Here is a 24,526-nt window from a genome sequence, read left to right on the forward strand (position 1 = left end):
CTTCTGTCAGATGTTTTTTTTTCATGCTGTACGACAGGTCCTGTCGGGGGGGTGGGGGGTACTCCAGTGAGGTTGAAGGGGGGGAAAGTGACCGCTCTTATCTAGTTCAGAGTGAAAGAAGTGTACAGTCGTGGCCAACAGTTGAATTACACATTCATTTTCAAAGTCTGCTGCCTCCAGTGTCTAACATCTGACAAAAATATCTATGGAATACTGAAGTACAATTACAAGCATTTCATAAGTGTCAAAGGATTTTATTGACAATTACAAGAAGTTGATGCACAAAGTCGATATTTGCAGTGTTGACCCTTCTTTTTCAAGACCTTTGCAATCTGTCCTGGCATGCTGTCAATTAACTTCTGAGCCACATCCTGATGGCAGCCCATTCTTGCATAATCAATACTTGGATTTTGTGGGTTTTTGTTTGTCCACCCGCCTCTTGAGGATTGGCCACAAGTTCTCAATGGGATTAAGGTCTGGAGAGTTTCCTGGCCATGGATCCAAAATATCGATGTTTTGTTCCCCAAGCCACTAAGTTATCACTTTTGCCTTATGGCAATGTGCGCCATCATGCTGGAAAAGGCATTGTTCGTCACCAAACTGTTCCTGGATGGTTGGGAGAAATTGCTCTTGGAGGATGTGTTAGTACCATTCTTTATCCACTCCCTTGGCTGAGAAGAAACCCCACACATGAATGGTCTCAGGATGCTTTACTGTTGGCATGACACAGGACTGACGGTAGCTTTCACCTTGTCTTCTCCGGACAAGCTTTTTTCCAGATGCCTCAAAAAATCGGAAAGGGGATTCAGAGAATTAATTTTCAGCAGTCCAATCCCTGTACCTTTTGCAGAATATCAGTCTGTCCCTGATGTTTTTCCTGGAGAGAAGTGGCTTCTTTGCTGCCCTTCTTGATACCAGGCCATCCTCAAAGTCTTTGCCTCACTGTGCGTGCAGATGCACTCACACCTGCCTGCTGCCATTCCTGAGCAAGCTCTACACTGGTGGTGCCCAGATCCCGCAGCTGAATCAACTTTAGGAGACTGAAGGAGACTTGCTGGACTTTCTTGGGCGCCCTGAAGCATTCTTCACAACAATTGAAGTTTTTGATGATCTGATAAATGGTTGATTTAGGTGCAATCTTACTGGAAGCAATATCCTTGCCTGTGAAGCCCTTTTTGTGCAAAGCAATGATGACGGCACGTGTTTCCTTGCAGGTAACCATGGTTGACAGAGGAACAACAATGATTCCAAGCACCACCCTCCTTTTGAAGCTTCCAGTCTGTTATTTGAACTCAATCATCATGACAGAGTGATCTCCAGCCTTGTCCTCGTCAACACTCACACCTGTGTTAACGAGAGAATCACTGACATCATGTCAGCTGGTCCTTTTGTGGTAGGGCTGAAATGCAGTGGAAATGTTTTTTGGGGATTCAGTTCATTTGCATGGCAAAGAGGGACTTTGCAATTCATCCGATCACTCTTCATAACATTCTGGAGTATATGCATCTTGCCATCATACAAACTGATGCAGCAGACTTTGAAAATGTATATTTGTGTCATTCTCAACTTTTGGCCACGACTGTAAATGTATTCAGAGGAGCTTGTTGTGAGCTGACAGCCTAATTCCCCCTCTGTTTCTTAGGAAAAAGAAGTGCATCCTACTGCCGACTGAGGTGGACAGAAAATGCAAGAATAGAATAAGGAAAACAATTTTTAAGAATGGGTGGGACCAAACATCAAATTCAAAAGGAGTTCAAGTAATTTGACATCACAAAGATGGTTGGGAAGTCTTAACTGGAAGGTAGGTAGAGAAGTAATGTCTTCCTCAGTGGAATTACTGTTGATGCCCAAAAACTATAAAGTAGCTATTCAGAAGCCTATAACTAAGTAGATAGGCTAGTCCGAGGAGCTAATGTTGGGTTTACATATGGCAGTAGTTCACGGTGTGTGTGTGCAGGTTGGAGAGACTCTGTTGGCAATGCGGGTTTTAAAGGCAATATTTCTGTGTTTGCGGAGACCACATTCACTGTAAAATGCTGCATTGTCGGCTCAATTGAAAATGACCTTTGAAATGGCGCATTGTCCAAAGCTGCGATCGGATTTGAATCCCAGCTTAAGAGGATTAAATCAGATGTATCTACTTACATTTGATGCCCAGTAGCAGTGCCAGGTTGGGTTCCTTGCCCTGGGCCCTCTGGGTAAGGATACTACAGAGGGCCTTGAGGTCAAGCAGACAATAGGACATCTCCTTCAGCAGGGGCCCTGCCTCTGGCTCCTGGCCCCCGCAGCCCTGCTGGATCACCACACCATCCTCCACCTGCCTTTGGTTCTGTTGAAACAAACACAGCTTAGAGACCAACACTGGGTTTATTATCAAACAAAACACTAATGCAGCAGAGCTCAGGAGTGTTCAGTAAAACACAATCCCCCAAACATGAAGTGTAGCCACACTCAAACTATTTTGTGTTATAACATGACAGCCATACAATTATTTCTGAACAGAAGTGGATTTGTCCATTAGGGCTTGGAGTGTATATTTCTTTTTACATTAAAACTGAACTTGAGGGAGAAGTGCTGCAGAGCTGCCGCTGGCATCTAAAGCTCAGTATGTCTCCCTGTGTGGATCATCAACACCCTCTCCATGGCTGGGCTTTGAAACACAAGAGTTAAAATATACCCTTCTAAATGTCTCATAGAATACCAAGGAGAAAATTAGAATAATAATCACCATCATAACTCAATAGGATAACAAGGTATCATAGCAACACTAACACTCACAGAGGTGGCAGAAAAGTCAAAGTTGCTGCAAAGTCCTTTTCGGGCGGATTATCCAACTTCCTGCTCTCCCAAAATGGAGGCCATTTCACCTCAGTATCATCTCTATGTAACTAAAGGCACCCACCCATGTGGCTCAGTTGGCAGAGCATGGTGCTCGTAATGCCAGGGTTGTGGCTTCGATTCCCATTGGGGAGTAGAATGAAAATGTATGCACTCACTACTGTAAGTCGCTCTGGATAAGAGCGTCTGCTAAATTACATGAATGTAACGCTGGGGGTCAAATCTCTCCTCCCCTCTCAATCGCTCTACACGGTGCTGGATGGAGTATAGTATGTGTGCAGATAAATACCCAACCTCCAACATTCACGAGCCACACAGAGCAGTGGAGAGCACGGTCAAATTAAAACCAGTGATCCTAGACAGGGCGCTGTGTAGACTATCTCGTCATATCTCTCTGTCCCTTCAGACACGAGCTTCCTGGGAGTCACTGCAGAGCCAGGCAAGGTCAGCCAACAAGCACTCCCCCATCCCTCTCTCCAAACCAGCGACCTTCCCTTGTGGGAGCCAGGCGGGGGAATCTTCCAGCTGATAATTGCCTTTTGTTTCCCTGTCAGAGGGATAATGTATGGTGCTGGGGTGTCAGCCTTCTGTGTGTGTGTGTGTACTCCACCTCTCCTATGTACAGGACACACACATTACCGCCTGCATGAATTCAAACCTTTTATCACCAGGCTCATCCTCACCTTGAGACGGGCGGGAGAGTTGAAAAATGACACCATGAATTCTAATTGGGTCCGTGTGGTAGTGGGGGTGCTGAAGGGGCCATATTGGGTTATTCATGACTCTGCTGCTATGAAAAGATCTGAGGACAAAAAGGGCCTGTAGAGGAACAGAATGGTGGTGAATGGACTTCATCACCAGCTAAACCTGGGACAGAGAAAACTGTCTGTCAGGATGTAGGGTGGAGAGAGAGAGAGAGAGGAAGCTCCCAGCTACAGTGGATACTAGCTAGCTACACCACTCTAGCCTTGGAAAATCGGAGAAATAAAACAACATGTCTGCTCCCAAGAATAGTCCTACTTTCTGTGGTAGTAGTCCTGGGTAGCCTTCGTTATTTCAACATGTTTGAAGAGGCAGCGTGGGGCTGGTTACCTGATGGAGGGTGTCAGCGAGTGGCGCCGGGTCCTCGCCCTGCAGCTGTTGCTGGAGCTCTTGGGAGAGACATCGCTCCTTCTGCAGCCTCCGCTCTACAGCCTGCAGCAGAACAATAAGACAGCATCACATACTGTATAATGCTCTGATGACAGTGATGACTCATCATCATCCCCACCACTGACAGACATAAAGACACACACACAACATGACAACTACTACAACAGCGGCTGATTGAAGCATACTGTTGACCCAAATTAAGTCTAATACCAGTTAAGGGTGTAACGGTCCTTATATTTGTACCGAAACCGTTCGGTACCGGGACCTCGATTCGGTCCGCACTGTGAACCCAAAAATAAAAGCACTAGGCCTATTGATAAAATAATTTATGTCTAAAGATAATGATTAAATAATTTCACTCTGAAACCATATAATTGTATGAAATGCATTAGAATCATAAAACTATAATCTGATGTGTGTAGTTTCAGTCAGAATTAGAACAAGGACCTTTTGTTCCTTTTTAGTATGTAAGCAGGGTGCAAGTGGGAAACAAATGATAAGAGGAGCTATCGACAGACAAGCTGGACTACTGTGTTCCTTACATTCTGTCTCCACCCGTGGAGGGGAGATACTGTTAGGCTGGCAGAAAATCATGAAACATGTTGCAGATTAAACAAGGTATCTATGTAGTGGAAAAACACAGACTATCTAAGCAATGCGTAGCTTAAGATTTGAACTTGTTTGTGTGTGTTATAAAGACTGGGTTTGCATTTTTGATGTTGGAACGTTCTCGCGAATAAACACTTTGATTTTTGTAAGTTGGGACTCTTGCCTGTATCATTCAACCAGAATCTTACAAACTCTGGGTTGCAGACTGAGTAGATTAATTGACGTTAATGAACATTGATAACAAAATTCTCATAACACCTCTAGGTTATGCCTACACTGCGTTGTATGTATAAATCTGAGCTGAATTTCTTTCAAACTATTCCGTTAAAACAAGATCCTATGCGCCCCTTGTAATCAAAATTCAAATCTTAATTGGTGCATTTCAAACGGTCCTTTTGTGGGGCGCAGCCGGGAATGTGAGTTCTGTACGATGGTGAGTGGTGGGGTCGATGAACTAGTACCGTATCATGGTGAGTGGTGGGGTCGATGAACTAGTACCGTACGGTGGTGAGTGGTGGGGTCGATGGACTAGTTCTGTACGATGGTGAGTGGTGGGGTCGATGGACTAGTTCTGTACGATGGTGAGTTGTGGGGTCGATGGACTAGTTCTGTACGATGGTGAGTTGTGGGGTCGATGAACTAGTTCTGTACGATGGTGAGTGGTGGGGTCGATGGACTAGTTCTGTACGATGGTAAGTTGTGGGGTCGATGAACTAGTTCCGTATCATGGTGAGTGGTGGGGTCGATGAACTAGTTCTGTATCATGGTGAGTTGTGGGGTCGATGGACTAGTTCTGTACGATGGTGAGTGGTGGGGTCGATGGACTAGTTCTGTACGATGGTGAGTTGTGGGGTCGATGAACTAGTTCCGTATCATGGTGAGTTGTGAATCGATGGACTAGTTCTGTACGATGGTGAGTGGTGGGGTCGATGAACTAGTTCCGTATCATGGTGAGTTGTGGGGTCGATGGACTAGTTCTGTACGATGGTGAGTGGTGGGGTCGATGGACTAGTTCTGTACGATGGTGAGTTGTGGGGTCGATGAACTAGTTCTGTACGATGGTGAGTGGTGGGGTCGATGGACTAGTTCTGTACGATGGTGAGTTGTGGGGTCAATGAACTAGTTCCGTATCATGGCGAGTGGTGGGGTCGATGAACTAGTTCTGTACGATGGTGAGTGGTGGGGTCAATGAACTAGTTCTGTACGGTGGTGAGTGGTGGGGTCGATGAACTAGTTCCGTATCATGGTGAGTGTTGGGGTCGATGAACTAGTTCTGTACGATGGTGAGTGGTGGGGTCGATGAACTAGTTCTGTACGATGGTGAGTGGTGGGGTCGATGAACTAGTTCCGTATAATGGTGAGTGGTGGGGTCGATGAACTAGTTCTGTACGATGGTGAGTGGTGGGGTCGATGAACTAGTTCCGTATAATGGTGAGTGGTGGGGTCGATGAACTAGTTCTGTAAGGTGGTGAGTGGTGGGGTCGATGAACTAGTTCTGTACGACGGTGAGTTGTGGGGTCGATGAACTAGTTCTGTAAGGTGGTGAGGTCGATGAACTAGGAGGATTCTCCATCACCGTTTAAACCTCCAGTTTGGGAACAGTTGGTTTTCCCAGTAGGCTACAACGACGACGGACAGAGAGAGTATGTCTCCACTGCCCAATGAGAATAGTCTATGCAGCTGCCAACACCTCAGACATGTTGATACATTTACCGACATCCCACCAGTATTCCTACCACCGGAGCAAGATGGAAACGCAAAAAAAGAACACAACTTCAGTCTCCCCTCTGCATTCAAACAGCCCTTGGCAGCTGATTTTGACCAGGCCAAAGACATGACGAGCGATAGGTATGTTTACAGCCGCAGCCGTGGATATGAACCTACTCTCTGTGGTTAAGAAGAATAGGGGGTTTCAGCACCTCGTGAACGTCCTCGAGCGACGTTAACAACTTTTCCCCCTCGCTCTATACTAGCAAGCTAAAGCTGTAGTTGTCAATGAATTGGTCAACGCACCCTGTGGTGTGCTTCGTACAGATGGATGGACCTCCAAGGCTGCAGAGAGCTACTTAACAGTGACAGCCCATCACATTACCCCGAAGTGTACCGTACTACAGACACGCCCCCTTTATGAGAGTCACACAAGTGCACATATTTTTGTCTTTGTAAGAAAACACTATAGCATAGACCTATACAATGTCTGAGCCATGGTTACACACATATTGCACTTTATTTTAGTGTTGTCGATGAGTAATCGGGCGTTTTCATTTCAGAAAAGTTGTTGTTATTCCAGATGATGACCTCATCAAATATTATGAATCAGAAATGGAACCGTGACTCCGAAACCACAACACGTACTGAACTGTGGGGTTTGGTGAACTGTTACACCCCTAATAGCAGGGTCTTACCGTCAGCTCAAGGGTGAGTTTTTCAATCTGGTTCTTCTGATTGTCTATCAGCTGAAAAAGAGCAGAGGGGCATTGTAAATGTCTGGTAGCAGCCTGGCTCATCTCTCTGAGTGACCCTGTGTGTTTGTGTTGTGTGTGTTTGTGTGTTATGGTGTAGACAAGGAGATACATTTAGTTGTCAGTCTTTTAAAAAGTTCCAGATATGTCAACAAATGTCAACGCTTGAGAATGTTAAAACCTTCTGCCAGTTGGGAATAACGGTATAGTAGACAAGGGTTGACAAGGGTTGTTGCTGATACACTAGATTAGGCTTTACCTTAGCGTTAAGTGTGTGTGTGTCTGCATGCATCCCTGCATTTGTATGCATTCTGTGTCTCACCTCGGTGGTGGTGGCTTGCTGCTCCTGTAACCGTGCGTTCTCTACCTCAAGTTCCTTCAGGTCCAGCATGGGGAGCCGGACCCCGTCCTCAAGACACTGCTCCACCTTCTCCTGCAGGCTGGGGGAGCCAGGGAGAGACACAGCATTAGGGAACCGTCTGTCATCAACACAACCCCAACTTACCAGCTCTGACTGCTTTAACACACTGTTACAACTAGGAGGAGGAGTTGCAGAGGAAGATTGTATTTTCGACACACCTCTGTACAGCAGCCACCAGCTCCTTCTCCCGCTTGCACTGGGTCTCAATCAGGTCCTCCTTCGCCTGCAGCACGGCGCAGCCCTCCTCCAGACTCTTCTCCAGACAAGCCACTGTGTCCTGCAGACCCTGGGCCTTCCCCTGACCGTCTTCCAGCTGATGAACACATACAGGAAAATAAAATTTGGACTATACACACACTATCTGTGACTATCCCAACCACATCTCAGAGAACACCACAGGAACACTTCTTCTTCAAAGACCAGTAACTAAGACTGACCTGGCCAAAGGAATATCAGTACCCAATTCACACAAACCACTAAATAAAGTTGACACTGTTTGGTTCTTATTGACCTCTGGTGGCAAGGTGGTGTATTGCATGATTACCATTAAACAACAATACATTTGACAATGATTTAATTATCATTACAGTAAAGATAGACAGGGCAAACACAATAGGAGACATATTATCTTAAGGTTGACCGTTAATAGCCACTCTGAACTCCCATCCCACTCTACCACTAATGCAGCCTTAAATGGCTGATCTAATCAGGGCTAATGGGATTACAGAGCTGTAATGAAGAGACGCCCCCGCTCCATTACCAGGTGTTAGCTTAGCACTGAGACGCTAACTAGCAGATACGTTAGCAGGGTCTGACTCTCTGGCAACGCTAGAGAGGGCAGAAATAAGGAGCTTTCTGACCAGTGACGAGAAATCCAATGGACCACTAACCTTAAACTTTATCCCTCACCAGAACCGTGACTTTAATCTTAACCCTAAAACTAAATCAAGATCATACAGGCTAGCTCGTGTACTTTCTCATAATAATAATAAAATAAAAGGTATTCTAACATGGCCATCAAATAACTAAGAAGCTTAGCAGAGATACTAGCAGAGATGTCAATAGAGATGCGAGCAGAACCCCTGTGGTCAGCCAGCCAGACGGGACCCCCTGAGGTGGTCCTGTGGCTGGGGAGACAAACTACCTGCTGGGCTTGGGTCTGGACCTCATCGAGGGAGGGCAGGTCAGCTAGGTACTTCTCCAGGGTCTCTATCCTCTGCTGCTTTTCCTTGTTCTGCTCACTCTCCCTCAGACACTTCTTCTTCAGGCTGCTGATGTAGCGGTCGCGCGTCTTCATCTGAAAGGTTGATTACATTCATTAGGGTTAGAATTTTGACTGGGGTTGATCCGGGGTGTGGACATGAACTACATTAGAGTTAGGGTTAGGATTAGGGTTGTGGTGAGGCTGGTGTTTGTGGTTAAGTGTTAAGGTTGATCTGTGTACTGTGCCCGTTGGTCACCTTCTCCTCCAGCTTCTTGATGTCCTCTGTGTATTTCTGGGTGTTCTGTTTGAGGAACTCGTTGAGGTGGATGACCTCCAGCTCTGCAGCGGCCAGCTTATGGCCCAGCGCCCCGTTGTCACAGCACAGAGGACTCACCCTATCTGGGACCTGCAGCTGGGGGTGTGGCTGTGCTACAGGACTGTCATATGGAGACTCCTGGGAAAGAGACAAGGAGATACATTAGTTGTCATTCTTTTAAAAAGTTCCAGATATGTCAACGCTTGGAATGTTAAAACCTTCTGCCAGTTGGGAATAACAGTATAGTAGGTAACACAGTTGGGAATAACATTATAGTAGGTAAGACAGTTGGGAATAACAGTATAGTAGGTAAAACAGTTGGGAATAACAGTATAGTAGGTAACACAGTTGGGAATAACAGTATAGTAGGTAAGACAGTTGGGAATAACAGTATAGTAGGTAAGACAGTTGGGAATAACAGTATAGTAGGTAAGACAGTTCGGTTGTTACTTTAAAAAAAATCTGTTATTTTACCAGGTAAGTTGACTGAGAACACATTCTCATTTACAGCAATGACCTGGGGAATAGTTACAGGGGAGAGGAGGGGGTAGGTAGCCATGATGGTTTGAGGGCCAGATTGGGAATTTAGCCAGGGCACCTACTCTTACGATAAGTGATAACTGATACACTAGATGAGATTTTATTACCTTAGCGTTAAGTAGATAGGGGTCGTCACAGCGCCCCTTCTGGCTCTGGAGGACCTGTTGCGCTCTCAGCTCATTGTCCCTGATCCGGGCATGGAGCTGTAGGATCTGCTGCTTTTGTCTGTAAAACACATCAGAATAACATGTCAGTGACACATCACTATTGATTACAGAAGCAGGTATACTGATATCCAAGTCATACTAACATAGGAAAACATCTTATAAGGTACACAGTAAAATAAGCAATGGTCACACACAGTGCCAGCTCTCTCCATTATCTATATTACACAGGCAACAGGCCAATGAATGCCCACTCTGTGCGGATCATGTAGGACGATATATAATAACAATAAATAATAACATCCATCTTAATGCCACTAGAGTTTATAGCATATAGCGTACAGCATACATATGTAGCCCTGGGTACTTCTGAGTCAGCGTTGTGGACAGGTGGTAATATACGGTGCTTTGCACTGGGCCCTGGTTGGCCAGTAAAACATGAAGATTAAGGCTGTGTGACAGAATCTCCACTCAGTATAAATCACTTGTCTAATATTTCTCTCTAGTGGAGGGTGGGCCAGCTGCCTGCATGCTCTCCTGATGAGGCAAGCACAATTTCACTCCCCTAAACCCCCCGCCCTGAAAGAATGTCATATTTATAATCAGCTCCTAATGCTCTTACCTTGACATTTTCTGCCTTTCAGCTAAATAAAAGGGGAGTGTTTGTTGATTAATGCTATTGGATCAAGATAGGAATACTAAATGTTGTGTACCGATATACTATATTCAATAAATTGTAGTGTATTTAAGGATTAAAAAACAAACCTTCTAACGTTTGTAATTAACACTTCAAAATGTCAGATTTATCGTGGCTAAAAATGTATCAACCTCTACAACACTGTGTATTCATTATAATCCACATAATAATTCACATTTCCTGTAGGTATTTTTTCCTGCTGTAAGAAACTGGTCGAATTAAGATACTACACATGTACACTGAGTTTACAAAACATTAGGAACACCGGCTCTTCACATGACATAGGTGAATCCATGATCCCTTATTGATGTCACCTGTTAAATCCACTTCAATCAGTGTAGATGAAGGGAAGGAGACTGGTTAAAGAAGGATTTTTAAGCCTTGAGACAAATGAGACATGGATTGGGTATGTGTGCCATTCAGAGAGTGAACGGGAAGACAAAAGATTTAAGTGCCTTTGAACAGGGTATGGTAGTAGGTGCCAGGCGCACCGGTTTGTGTCAAGAACTGCAAGGCTGCTGGGTTTTTCACGCTGAACAGTTTCCTTTGTGTATCAAGAATGGTCCACCACCCAAAGGACATCCAGCCAACTTGAGTCAACATGGGCCAGCATCCCTGCGGAATGCTTTCAACACCCTGTAGAGTCCCTTCTCCGACACTATTGAGGCAATTCTGAAGGCAAAAGGGGGGTGCAATTCAATATTAGGAAGGTGTTCCTAATGTTTGGTATACTCCGTGTATGTAGGTTTGGTTAAGAATGCCACCTGGTGGTGAAATTAGCTTTTTTCCTCATTAATTTGCATCACATCGAGGGAGATTATCAATAAAAGGGAAAGTGAACTGACTGCATTCAACTGAAATGTGTCTTGCGCATTTAACTCAACCCCTCTGAATCAGGAGGCATACACTTGAGAAAGTCGAATTTGAACACCCTGAACAGCCTACTGTTAACCCAACTCATGGCTAGAAACATAATGGTAAGAAACCGTTAATACCATATCTAATGCACATAGCATCTCGTCTAATTCACTATAACGCCTAGGTACCAACAATTGACTAGTCTCAAGAATGAGCAGGCTGGGCTGCGTTCAAATATGTATATAAACCCTGGATTGCTGATGGTATATGTTGGCAATTGAGGGGCTTTGAAGCCACCGGTCGGCCATATTGGCACTACCCAGTAGGAGCAGTCCTCCATAGGAATGAATGGAATTCTACAGAATTTCAATTTAATGTTTTAGGGACAGAATTATATGTATTTAAGTATTTTGTTGTAGCGGGGCCAGTAACATTAGGGTAATTATACTTTAAGGATTTTTTTTTATATATATATACAGTACCAGTCAAAAGTTTAGACACACCTACTTATTTCAGGGTTTTTCTTTATTTTTACTATTTTCTACATTGTATAATAATAGTGAACACATCAAAACTATGAAATGACACATATGGAATCATGTAATAACCCAAAAAATGTTAAACAAATCAAACTATATTTTATATTTGAGATTCTTCAAAGTAGCCCCCCTTTGCCTTGTAGACACCCTATGCCTTGATGATTGCTTTGTACACTTGGCATTCTCTCAAACAGCTTCACCTGGAACACTTTTCCAACACTCTTGAAGGAGTTCCCACATATGCTGAGCACTTGTTGAATGAGTAGATGTGTCCAAACTTTTGACTGGTACTGTATATATATATTCATTTGTCTGTTTAGCTCACATAATAATCTGAAAAAATATAAATGCAACATGTAAAGTGTTGGTCCCATGTTTCATGAGCTGAAATAGGATATCCCAGACATTTTCCAGATCCACAAAAAGTGTATTTCTAACAAATTCTTCGCACAAATTTGTTTACATCCCTGTTAGTGAGCATTTGACCTTTAACAAGATAATCCATCCACCTGACAGGTATGGTATTTCAATAAGCTAATTAAACAGCATGATCATTACACAGGTGCCTCTTGTGTTGGGGACAATAAAAGAACACTAAATGCCACAGGTGTCAAGTTGAAGGAGTGTGCAATTGGCATGCTGACTGCAGGAATGTCCCCCAGAGCTGTTGCCAAAGAATTTAATTTTTATTTCACTAACACAAGCCGCCTTTAACATGGTTCTAGAGAATTTGGCAGTAAGTCCAACCGACCTCACAACCACGGACCACATGTATGGCGTCATGTGGGTGAGCAGTTTGTTGATGTAAACGTTGTGAAAAGAGTGGCCCATGGTGGCGGTGGGGTTATGGTATGGGCAGGCATAAGCTACATACACAATTTCATTTTATCAATGGAAATTGGATTGCACAAAAATATTTTGCCGAAATCCTGAGGCCCATTTTTTTTAAAGGATGGCAGCATAGTATCTGTGACCAACATATGCATATCTGTATTCTTAGTCATGTGAAATCCATAGATTAGGGCCTGATGAATTTATTTCAATTGACTGATTACCTCATATGAACTGTAACTCAGTACAATCAATGAAATTGTTGCATGTTGCATTTATATTCTTGTTCAGAATATAATTTTCAAGTTAAGCATTAATGTGTCTGTAATATAAGAATTGTGGCAAAAATGAATGTAGACATTAATAAATGCATGTCTATAGCTTCCAAAATATTTTTTTACACTGGTGGGGGAGTTCCAAGATGGTGGCACGGTGACTTCAAAACAGTGCCCCGAATCAGTCATCTAGTGTATATATAAATTAATGGCTGGGTTACACACTGATCCCTCCAATTCAAAGCCCGGCCCAACCTTTCATGTTAAGGCCTGTCTATGTTTCGGTGCGGCAGGGTAAGTCTCTGTGCTGTGTGTCTGCTGTGTCTCTGCCTGTATTTCCTACAGTAATCTATGGGTGGGTGGTGATAGGTGACCCTGTCCTGTCCGCTCCCCTCCCCTGGCACTGCCCAGCCTGACCTGTCAGCGCCAGCCTGCCACTCTGAAAGGGGACACCTCGGACGTGTGTGGCCGCATGCCGCCACACAGACATCTGCTCAAGGTCATTGAAAAAATGTGTGTCTGTGTGCCTCAAAGGGGTGACAGTGACAGTGTGTGGCCCATAGAAAAATGAATGCAGTACTGCCCCATCATATCAGAGACGACAGTGCACTAACCTTCCCCTGGGCAATGACACCCCGAAGGGAAGAGACACTTTCTCTCACAATGCTTTTCCTACTGCGACGAACAGTCAGGCACAGTGGTGAAATATAATGAGGTGCATAGAGACTCAGTCAGACATGTTTGCAGCCCCAACACAATAAGTGTGTGGTCCTCCTAGAATTGTTCTGGTGTGTTTTTCTCCAGCCTTAATTAATTCCCCTGCTTTTCCCAATGATTCAGTGCAGCCCTGCTTGTTGAAATGGCCCTCCTCTGTATTACTGACCTGTCAATCTCCAGCTCTCTCTGTCGCAGCAGGCCCTCTTTGATCTTCACCAGAGTGTTCACTGGAAGGGAGGCTCCGCCCAGCTTCTGCACAAGAAACATACAAGTCGATCAGCACATTTACAATAACATCTAGTAAACAGGCCAATCCACATCAGCCTCAACAATATAAAGGTTTAACTAAGAGACACCCAAGCAAGCGACTCAACTAGCCAAAAGCCATTTTGCATAAATGAACTTAACGTAGTCCCTGATCTACTGTAGTCCCTATCCGAACACATGAGCCACAGCTTAATTAAAATGTTCCATCTGTCTTCAAAGCCCACGTACAACTCCACACACTGTGCCTTCACACATTCCTACAGTATATGAGGTATAACCTAGCCCTCCTCTATGCAGGCATGTGGGAGAGGGTGTTGCGGCCAGGCAGGTAGGCGGGCGTCTCTTGAACATTGCATCAGTGGGTGACTAATCTCTTGTCGCATAACAAGGCTATATAGCACAAGACTACAGTGCATTCAGAAGGTATTCAGACGCCTTGATTTTTCCCACGTTTTCTTACGTTACAGCCTCATTCTAAAATGTATTAAATAAATGTTTTTCCCTCATCAATCTACACACAATACCCCATAATGACAAAGGGATTTTTTTTTTTTGAAATGTTTGCAAATGTATTCAAAATAAAAAAAAAACAATATCTTATTTACATAAGTATTCAGACCCTTTGCTATGAGACTTGAAATTGAGCTCAGATTCATCCTGTTTCCATTGATCATCCTTGAGATATTTCTACAACTTGATTAGACTCCATCAGTGGTAAATGCAATTGATTGGACATGATTTGGAAAGGCACACACCTGTCTATATAAAGGTCCCACAGTTGGCAGTGCATGTCAGAGCAAAAACCCAGCAATGAAGTCCAATGAATTTTCCATAGAGCTCCGAGACAGGATTGTGTCGAGGCACAGATCTGGGGAAGGGTACCAAAAAAAGGCTGCAGCATTGAAGGTCCCCAAGAACACAGTGGCCTCCATTCCTAAATGGAAGAAGTTTGAATCTACGAAGACTTCCTAGAGCTGGCAGCCCAGCCAAACTATGCAATCGGGGGAGAAGGGCCTTGGTCAGGGAGGTGACCAAGATCCCAAAGGTCACTCTGACAGAGCTCTAGAGTTCCTCTGTAGAGATGGGAGAACCTTCCAAAAGGACAACCATCTCTGCAGCACTCCACCAATCAGACCTTTATGGTAGAGTGGCCAGACGTAAGCCACACCTCAGTAAAAGGCAAATGACAGCCCACTTGAAGTTTGCCATCAGGCACCTAAAGGACTCTCAGACACTGAGAAACAAGATTCTCCGGTCTGACGAAACCAAGATTGAACTTTTTGGCATGAATGCCAAGCGTCACGTCTAGAGGAAACCTGGCATCATCGCTCCGGTGAAGCATGGTGGTGGCAGCATCAAGCTGTGGGGATGTTATCAAGTGGCAAGAACTGGGAGACTAGTCAGGACCGAGGGAAAGATGAACGGAGCAAAGTACAGAGAGATCTGCTCCAGGGCGCTCAGGACCTCAGACTGGGTGAAGGTACACCTTCCAACAGGACAATGACCCTAAGCAAACAGCCAAGACAATGCAGGAGTGGCTTCGGGACAAGTCTCTGAATGTCCCTGAGTGGCCCAGCCACAGCCCGGACTTGAACCGTGATCGAACATCTCTGCAGCGACACTCCCCATCCAACCTGACAGAGCTCGAGAGGATCTGTAGAGAAGAATGGGAGAAACTCCCCAGGCACACCTGGCCCAGCAATCACTGCCAAAGGTGCTTCAACAAAGAATTGAGTAAAGGGTATAATACTTATGTAAATGTGATATTTCAGTGTTTTATTTTTTTTACTAATTTGCAAAAATATCTAAAAACCTGTTTTGCCTTTGTCATTATGGGGTAATAAGTTGTGGCTGCTTTGCGTGATGTATTGTTGTCTCTACCTTCTTTCTCTTTGTGCTGTTGTCTGTGCCCAGTAATGTTTGTATCCTGTTTTGTGCTGCCATGTTGTGTTGCTACCATGCTGTGTTGTCATGTGTTTCTGCCTTGCTATGTTGTTGTCTTAGGTCTCTCTTTATGTAGTGTTGTGTTGTCTCTTGTCGTGATGTGTGTTTTGTCCTATATTTTACATTTTATTTTTAATCCCAGCCCCCGTCCCCACAGGAGGCCTCTTGCCTTTTGGTAGGCCGTCATTGTAAATAAGAATTTGTTCTTAAACTGACTTGCCTAGTTAAATAAAGGTTAAATAAATAAAAAAATAACAAGACTATATAGCATAACAAGGTATATGTTCCAGAAGGCTGGGCTGAAGCAGGGCCCTGGTGAGGAGCTGTCACAGAGATCACGCTATGCCCCTCTAACAGGGTGCTGAAAAGGTCCCATTATAAGGTCAGGTATGTCCTCGCTACCAGCTACTGCAGGAGCACAGGGCAGAGATTTGATTGTGTTTCATTTTATTAGGATCTCTTTTAGTCCTCATTTGGACTAATCTCCCAAGAGTCCCAAACTGAGTGTATGTTGCAGCTTAGATGTTGCAGCCTCCCATACAATGTATAATATAAACAAACAGACATAATACATTGACATATTGACCAGATAAATATTCTAACAGTCAAAAAAGATAGATTGATTCTTCAGAGACCCGAGTCATGTTCAGTAGGCATGAACGTCTTTTTAAACGGAAAGACAAAAATGAGTTTTCTTCCGGAGAAATTCAGTTAAATTCAGTTAAATTCAATTCAGTTGGTTTGGGTTTCTGCAGTTTTCTGCCTGCTGATGGTGATCCTTTATATTATAAGCTGGTCTCAGTCTCCATAAAGGGATGAATGGATTGTATGGGAGGCTGCGACATCTAAGCTGCAACATACACTCAGTGTACAAAACATTAAGGACACCTGCTCGTTCCATGACACAGACTGGCCAGGTGAATCCAGGTGAAAGCTATGATCCCTTATTGATTGTTTCTTGACCGGATGGTCGGGGGGCCAGGAACATAATTACAAATCATTTGTAGACTGCAAACTGATCACAAGAATCCCAAACAGATATTATATTTGATTAAACATAATCATTTCAAACCTTGCTTACATTTGTATATGATCAGATGTCTCTCTATTATGCGTGGAAATACTTTGGAACAGATTTTCATCATTACAATCTCTTGGAGCTACACTTTTAGGTCCAACAAGAAACAACCGTCCCTGGTTTGAATCCAGGCTGTATCACATCGGGCTGTGATTGGGAGTCCCATAGGGCGGCGCACAATTGGCGCCGCGTTTTTAGCTAATATCGTCCGATTCCGATATGTTCACTGATATATCGTGCATCCCTAAAAAATTTATTTATTTTTGCTCTGAAAACTACCACGGGCTGCCAGTTGGGGAAACCTGGTGTAGATGAAGGGAAGGAGATTTTTAAGCATTGAGGATTGTGTATGTTTGCTATTCGGAGAGTTAATGGACAAGACAAAATATGTAAGTGCCTTTGAACAGGGTATGGTAGTAGGTACCAGGCGCACCGGTTTGAGTGGGTCAAGAACTGCAATGTTTCTGGGGTTTTCACACTCAACAGTTTCCGTGTGTATCAAGAATGGTGCACCACCCAAAGGACATCCAGCCAACTTGACACAACTGTGGGAAGCATTGGACCAGCATCCCTGCGGAACGCATTCAACACCTTGTAGAGTCCCTTCCCCGACACTATTGAGGCTGTTCTGAGGGCAAAAGTGGGTGCAAACTCAATATTAGCAAGGTGTTCCTAATGTTTTGTACATTCAGGGTACCGCTCAACAGAAACATTTAAAACCCTGGAAAATCCCGTAGGTATCCTGATGTGGTGGACTGGACGTTGTGTCTACAACACTAGGATCTCCTTCTGACAACTGTGGTGGCCTGGCAGGCATCATCCACTTCAGCCTTAGTAGCCATCGGTGCTTTGTGCACAAAACATGTGCACCAATAACATGGATCCTGGACACATAACCACATTCTTCATTTTACAGCACCTCTTATCAGATGTGTGTAACCCCTCAGTAATCCTCTCTTTAAAATAGTTCCAGTGACGGTCAGACTTTGAGTTAACCTGCCTGCCACCAGGTTATAAATACCTGTTATTAATGCCCTCCCCAGCAAACCAGGACCTGCCTGCCACCAGGTTATAAATACCTCTGTTATTAATGCCCTCCCCAGCAAACCAGGACCTGCCTGCCACCAGGTTATAAATACCTCTGTTATTAATGCCCTCCCCAGCAAACCAGGACCTGCCTGCCACCAGGTTATAAATACCTCTGTTATTAATGCCCTCCCCAGCAAACCAGGACCTGCCTGCCACCAGGTTATAAATACCTCTGTTATTAATGCCCTCCCCAGCAAACCAGGACCTGCCTGCCACCAGGTTATAAATACCTCTGTTATTAATGCCCTCCCCAGCAAACCAGGACCTGCCTGCCACCAGGTTATAAATACCTCTGTTATTAATGCCCTCCCCAGCAAACCAGGACCTGCCTCCCACCAGGTTATAAATACCTCTGTTATTAATGCCCTCCCCAGCAAACCAGAACCTGCCTGCCACCAGGTTATAAATACCTCTGTTATTAATGCCCTCCCCAGCAAACCAGAACCTGCCTGCCACCAGGTTATAAATACCTCTGTTATTAATGCCCTCCCCAGCAAACCAGAACCTGCCTGCCACCAGGTTATAAATACCTCTGTTATTAATGCCCTCCCCAGCAAACCAGGACCTGCCTCCCACCAGGTTATAAATACCTCTGTTATTAATGCCCTCCCCAGCAAACCAGGACCTGCCTGCCACCAGGTTATAAATACCTCTGTTATTAATGCCCTCCCCAGCAAACCAGGACCTGCCTGCCACCAGGTTATAAATACCTCTGTTATTAATGCCCTCCCCAGCAAACCAGGACCTGCCTGCCACCAGGTTATAAATACCTCTGTTATTAATGCCCTCCCCAGCAAACCAGAACCTGCCTGCCACCAGGTTATAAATACCTCTGTTATTAATGCCCTCCCCAGCAAACCGGGAACATTACCAGGACATTGGCTATTCCCATTAAAGCTGCAATTTTTGGGCGAACCGACATAATTCACGTAGAAATGTGCGTTATAGATCTGTCATTCGCATTGAAAGCAAGTCAAAGAAGCGGTAGATCAGTTATATGTGCGCTATTTCTATGCTTCCTGTTCTTAAGTTTTGTTTTCGCATCTTTTACTTTGGTTTCGTACACCAGCTTCAAACAGCTGAAAATAAAATATGTTTGGTGATGGAAAATATATTTCAAAGCAGGTAAGATGGTACAATGATTGTCTACACTATACTTGCTTTTTATTGTCACAAACTGACAATTAGGCTAATTATTAAAAACATTTTTTATACAAAGTATTACAAAAATACAATAATTTATTATTAAATCATACAATCACTACATAGTGCACCTTTAAGTTCTAGTTAGGATTCTATCTAGGATTACATTGACAACATCCCCAAAACATTCAAAGAATGTTTTTGATAACAAAATGTTTTAAATTGACTGTTCTCCTAAAACTCACTAAAATGTTGTGCACAATCACCACAGAACATTCCCTGAATGTTCTTGTTAGGTTTCCTGGTAATGTAATAACACAATGTCCCAGTAATGTTTTTATAACATTATGTGGGACAAAATGTGGGGAACATATCTCTTGTGATGTCCCCATTCTGTTCCCACAAACTAATGAAACATTCTGGCAACCTTTAAAGTACAGACAAAATGTCTTCTGGGACATTCTTGCAAGATCAGGTGAAAGATTTAAACAAACATTGTATAATCATGAGCATAACTAGACAGTGTTTGTGTTATTAGAACATTTATGTTAACCTAATGAATGTTCTGGGAACATTCACAGAACCAATTTTGGTTTGCTGGGAATCAGCTGCAGAGCTCTTGTCTCTGTCTCTCTATCCCCCCCCCATGAGGCTTTTCTGTAGTGACAACAAACAAGAGGTGGGGAGTTTCCACAACACTGAGCAGCTGTGTGAAGTAGCCAGGGCAGGACAGGGTAAGTCAGGTTAGGATAAGACAGGCCAGGCCGGGGTAAGACAGGTCAGTGGGGCCCACAGGGACTGGCCTGAACTCTGGGTCCCACTGCTGGCTTTGGCCCTCTCATCACAACACAGACACACAGCCGGCCTGGGACAAGGCTAAAAATATACGTCAATGCTCGTTAGTTCTGACAATATCGGCAAGCATTAGTGTTTACGTCTTTTGCTGCAAAGGAAACAGAGGAAAGCCCCAACTCCCTTTCGTTTCAGGCTGGTCTAAATAGAGCGTAAATACCAAGTATGGCAAGCTGACGAGATGTCCCCGTGTACAGGAAACTATGTGTGTCTCTGGAAGCAGGAACAACCCACAGGAGCGGAAGTCACTGTCCAAACAGACCAAGGTCTAAATTCGGACTGGTGGTTTCTGTCCCGTCCTGCCTCTCTCAGTGACATTGCTGTGAGAGAATGAGGACACAAGGGAATGAACTGAGGATCCATCCAGCACAAGGAAATTCCCTATTCAGTAGATTCTCCATCACCCTTAGTAGGTCACACGAGTCACTAAGGCACCAATACTGATAAAAGAGTCCACTATCTAACTCTTAACAGCCCACTTTACTTCATTGACATGTCCCTCTTTGATAATCTCAGTTAACAGGAAGAAACCCACTGGAGTGTGGCTCTACTGCCGCTGAAACAACATTGATGGATGATGGTCGATTTTGAACATGGAACTAAAAACTAAATGGCATTGTATGCTGGATACCACTTTCTCTGGGAATCAATGAAAGAGATCAGCCTGTTCAATTGAGAGAGAAAGAGAGGGAGAGACACACAGAAAGTGAGAGAGTATGTTAAGAGACGGGATGAGTGGAGGGGTGAGCTTGTGTGTCACCATTCAGTCGGAGGCTCTTGGGTCGGGCCTGGGAGGGTTTACTTTAAGATTAGGGGTGAATGCCTGGTCTAAGGCATAGCTGTTATTCCCTACCAGCTGATAGCACCCAACACAATACACCCACCACCCTTTGGCTGAGTGTGTCATCGCGGGACTGCTAACCTCACAACACACCCATGTTTTTATACTGCAATGGTTTCATTTCATGCATCAAACGCAGAGAGACCTTAGCCTAACCCCAGCAGCCACCCCTAGACCCAGGTTCCGGTTACCTCTCATTGTCACTGGTCCAAGACCATACTGTATATATCTGTCTCTCCGGCAACAGGCTTCCATCTAAAGATCATTGTTGTTCTCTTTCTCCACATAGTCGTTTCAACCAATTACAGTACCAACAGTAACAGCTGCTACCGGCTCAAGTCATTACACTGGGCTGAACGCTGGAAATGCCAAACGTCAAGTTTCATTTAGGTTTATTTATCTGCACCATACAGGGAGACAACGAAACACACACACAACGAGCTTAAAGAACCAGGAACCAAATCATCTTGTATAACATGTCCCACATACACTGAGTGTTAGGGCTGACCCCATTTAGTTGACTGGTCGATTGTTTGGTTGATAGGCTGTTGCTCGACCGAGATCTCTTTAGTCGAGCAGTCGCATTTATATTTCAATACTTCTATAGGCTACTGCATCAATCAATCATCCATTCGTTCCTGCCATCACAAAGCATACGAGACAATCATACTTTGAAACGCAATCAAGCATTTTAGTTTTAAAATTACATAACAAAGGGAGCTTTGAATAATTAGCCTAAGCAATAAATAAACCTCAATTCACGAATGCATGCAACTATTTTCAGTCAGCTATAATAAAGGTTTATCTATATTTTTTCCATTAGTACAGACTCTCTGGTAAACATATGTGTTTAGTGTTGTTAGCTCTGTCCCAAATGGTCAGAATAAATTATAACATTGTAATCTAACAGCAACTGTTTGGCACATAATACTCACGCAACACTTGCTCCTATACCCTCCTTTTTCTGTATCTCCAGTAGTTTCCACCACTAAGTCAAATGTCTTCCACAGATCTGACTTCCCCTTTCCCTCCTGAGCAACCTGTAAATATTAGCCCGTTTCGAGTTGCTTTTTCATGTCCTTCGCATCCATTTTGCTGTCGACATTACTGTGTTCAGAGTTTGTTATAACCAATGTGTTGATGTGATTATGATAGGCTATAGGTCAGACTTAAGGCCACATGCATACGATGCTTACATGTTTCACGTAAAGAGAGCAGGGGTTGAGGGAATCGGGAATATTTTTTTAAACAAATTAGTGATTTTGGTAACAGAACTTTTCAGTCAGAAACAAGTAAGAAACTAAATGCATGAAATTATGTAGCAGCTTGGGCACAGACAGCACAATAAACACTTACTGTGCTGTGGTGCCTTTTCACTGCAGTAGGGAGGAGAGCGAGACAACGCCCACCAGTCACACAGTCATTTTTTGAACACAGTGTCACCATCGGGCTCTTACTTGAGTCATTTGTGTGTCTTAATTATTTAATCAAACCGTGTGCTTCAAGCATCAGAGAAGCTCAGTGCATATGTAGTTGGTTTTATTAAAACACATAGAATGGTCGAAAGAACAGGACGTCTCTCGGTCAACCAAGATTTGTTGTGGTCGGGGACAGCCTATACAACACATTAAGAACTCCTGCTCTTTCCATGACATAGGCTGGCCAGGTGGATTCAGGTGAAAGCTATGATCCCTTATTGATGTCACTTGTTAAATCCACTTCAATCAGTGTAGATGAAGGAGAAGAGACATGTTAAAGAAGGATTTTTAAACCTTGAGAAAACTGAAACATGGATTGTGTGTGTGTGCCATTCAGAGGGTGAGTGGACAAGACAAAAATACTTAAGTGCCTCTGAACAGGGTATGGTAGTAGGTGCCAGGCGCACCAGTTTGTGTCAAGAACTGCAACGCTGCTGGGTTTTCCATGCTCAACAGTTTCCCGTGTATAAAAACCACCCAAAAGACATCTAGCCAACTTGACACAACTGTGGGAAGCATTGGGGTCAACATGGGCCAGCATCCCTGTGGAACACTTTCGACACTTCGTAGAGTCCATGTCCCAGCGAATTGAATCTGTTCAGAAGGAAAAAGGGGGTGTTCCTAATGTTTGTTATACTCAGTGTATGTCTGTATATTTATAGTTAAAGGCATTATAACTGGGAGGTCTTTCACCATGTCAAATGACTATCTTCCTGGCAGAGCTTGTTACTTAAAGATCAGATCAGATTACAGCAGCATACTCTAATTATGTTAGGCCTACTGTTCAAAGTGCTGCTGGCTAGTTAGTGTGGCTTGAGTTACAAGTAACACAGCACAGCTATGACTCAGGTTCCACTAAGAGAAGTGAACATTGCTAGCTTGTTAGCACCTACTGCTACTACATCTCACCAGCTAGAGTTACAAGATGAAAGAGTGCAGTTGTATCAGCTTCCTCATATTTCTATTTCCAACAGAAATTGCATGTTTCACCAAGTCTATCTTGGACCATCCAGTTGAGGTCAGCATTTGGCTTTGGGGCAGATTGAAGCTGCATCGATATGTTAGCATTTAAAATGAACCTGGCACATTCGGCACAACACAACTTCCATGACTTCCTGTGGAGATGGCTTACATTAAATGACACCTGAGAGCCAAGCAGGCTAATTATTGTCTCTCTCTTTTGCTCTCTGCTGGAGGGGATGTCTAGGAGAGCCCTGGAGACCTGGCAGGCAAACTCACTATACTTTCATATGGTGGGGCAGTATGGAGGAGAGAAAAGCCTGAATCTCTCTTTCCTTTCCTCCATTTACCCCTGGCTACTGTCGTGGCAAGGCAAAGTGAGCTCCACTTTGTCAAGTAGCACAGCTAATCTGCTGCCAATTCTCAGAACGTTATCGCCCCCCGCCGCCCTCCTCCCAGGGCTCTCCAGTCCAGACACCCCGGAGTTCAGCACTCTCTCCCAGCCTTGCACACACACCTCCCCCTCCACTGACACACCTCCCCCTCCACTGACACGCCTCCCCCTCCACTGACACGCCTCCCCCTCCACTGACACGCCTCCCCCTCCACTGACACGCCTCCCCCTCCACTGACACGCCTCCCCCTCCACTGACACGCCTCCCCCTCCACTGACGCCTCCCCCTCCACTGACACGCCTCCCCCTCCACTGACACGCCTCCCCCTCCACTGACACGCCTCCCCCTCCACTGACACGCCTCCCCTCCACTGACACGCCTCCCCTCCACTGACACGCCTCCCCCTCCACTGACACGCCTCCCCCTCCACTGACACGCCTCCCCCTCCACTGACACGCCTCCCCCTCCACACGCCTCCCCCTCCACTGACACGCCTCCCCCTCCCCCTCCACTGACACGCCTCCCCCTCCACTGACACGCCTCCCCCTCCACTGACACGCTCCCCTCCACTGACACGCCTCCCCTCCACTGACACGCCTCCCCCTCCACTGACACGCCTCCCCCTCCACTGACACGCCTCCCCCTCCACTGACACGCCTCCCCCCCTCCACTGACACACCTCCCCCTCCACTGACACACCTCCCCCTCCACTGACACACCTCCCCTCCACTGACACACCTCCCCCTCCACTGACACACCTCCCCCTCCACTGACACACCTCCCCTCCACTGACACCTCCCCTCCACTGACACACCTCCCCCTCCACTGACACACCTCCCCCTCCACTGACACACCT

The 24,526-nt window shown here is 44.9% G+C and overlaps 1 protein-coding gene across 1 annotated transcript in view; it reads right to left on the reverse strand.

Annotated features, from left to right (window-relative positions):
• The window catches only part of LOC135505998 (DNA helicase MCM9-like), a 109,751-nt gene that overhangs the window by 2,683 nt on the left and 82,542 nt on the right, over positions 1 to 24,526 (reverse strand). Inside the window, exons 15-23 of the mRNA XM_064925320.1 lie at positions 13,790 to 13,875; positions 9,650 to 9,767; positions 8,943 to 9,140; positions 8,627 to 8,779; positions 7,641 to 7,795; positions 7,384 to 7,501; positions 7,005 to 7,055; positions 3,931 to 4,032; positions 2,146 to 2,329 (exon numbers count right to left, since the gene is read on the reverse strand). Coding sequence (XP_064781392.1) covers positions 2,146 to 2,329; positions 3,931 to 4,032; positions 7,005 to 7,055; positions 7,384 to 7,501; positions 7,641 to 7,795; positions 8,627 to 8,779; positions 8,943 to 9,140; positions 9,650 to 9,767; positions 13,790 to 13,875 — 1,165 coding nt within the window. The remainder of the gene's footprint in view (positions 1 to 2,145; positions 2,330 to 3,930; positions 4,033 to 7,004; positions 7,056 to 7,383; positions 7,502 to 7,640; positions 7,796 to 8,626; positions 8,780 to 8,942; positions 9,141 to 9,649; positions 9,768 to 13,789; positions 13,876 to 24,526) is intronic.

Source organism: Oncorhynchus masou, chromosome 19 (genome assembly GCF_036934945.1).
Source record: "Oncorhynchus masou masou isolate Uvic2021 chromosome 19, UVic_Omas_1.1, whole genome shotgun sequence".
In the NCBI taxonomy this organism is placed as follows: domain Eukaryota; kingdom Metazoa; phylum Chordata; class Actinopteri; order Salmoniformes; family Salmonidae; genus Oncorhynchus; species Oncorhynchus masou.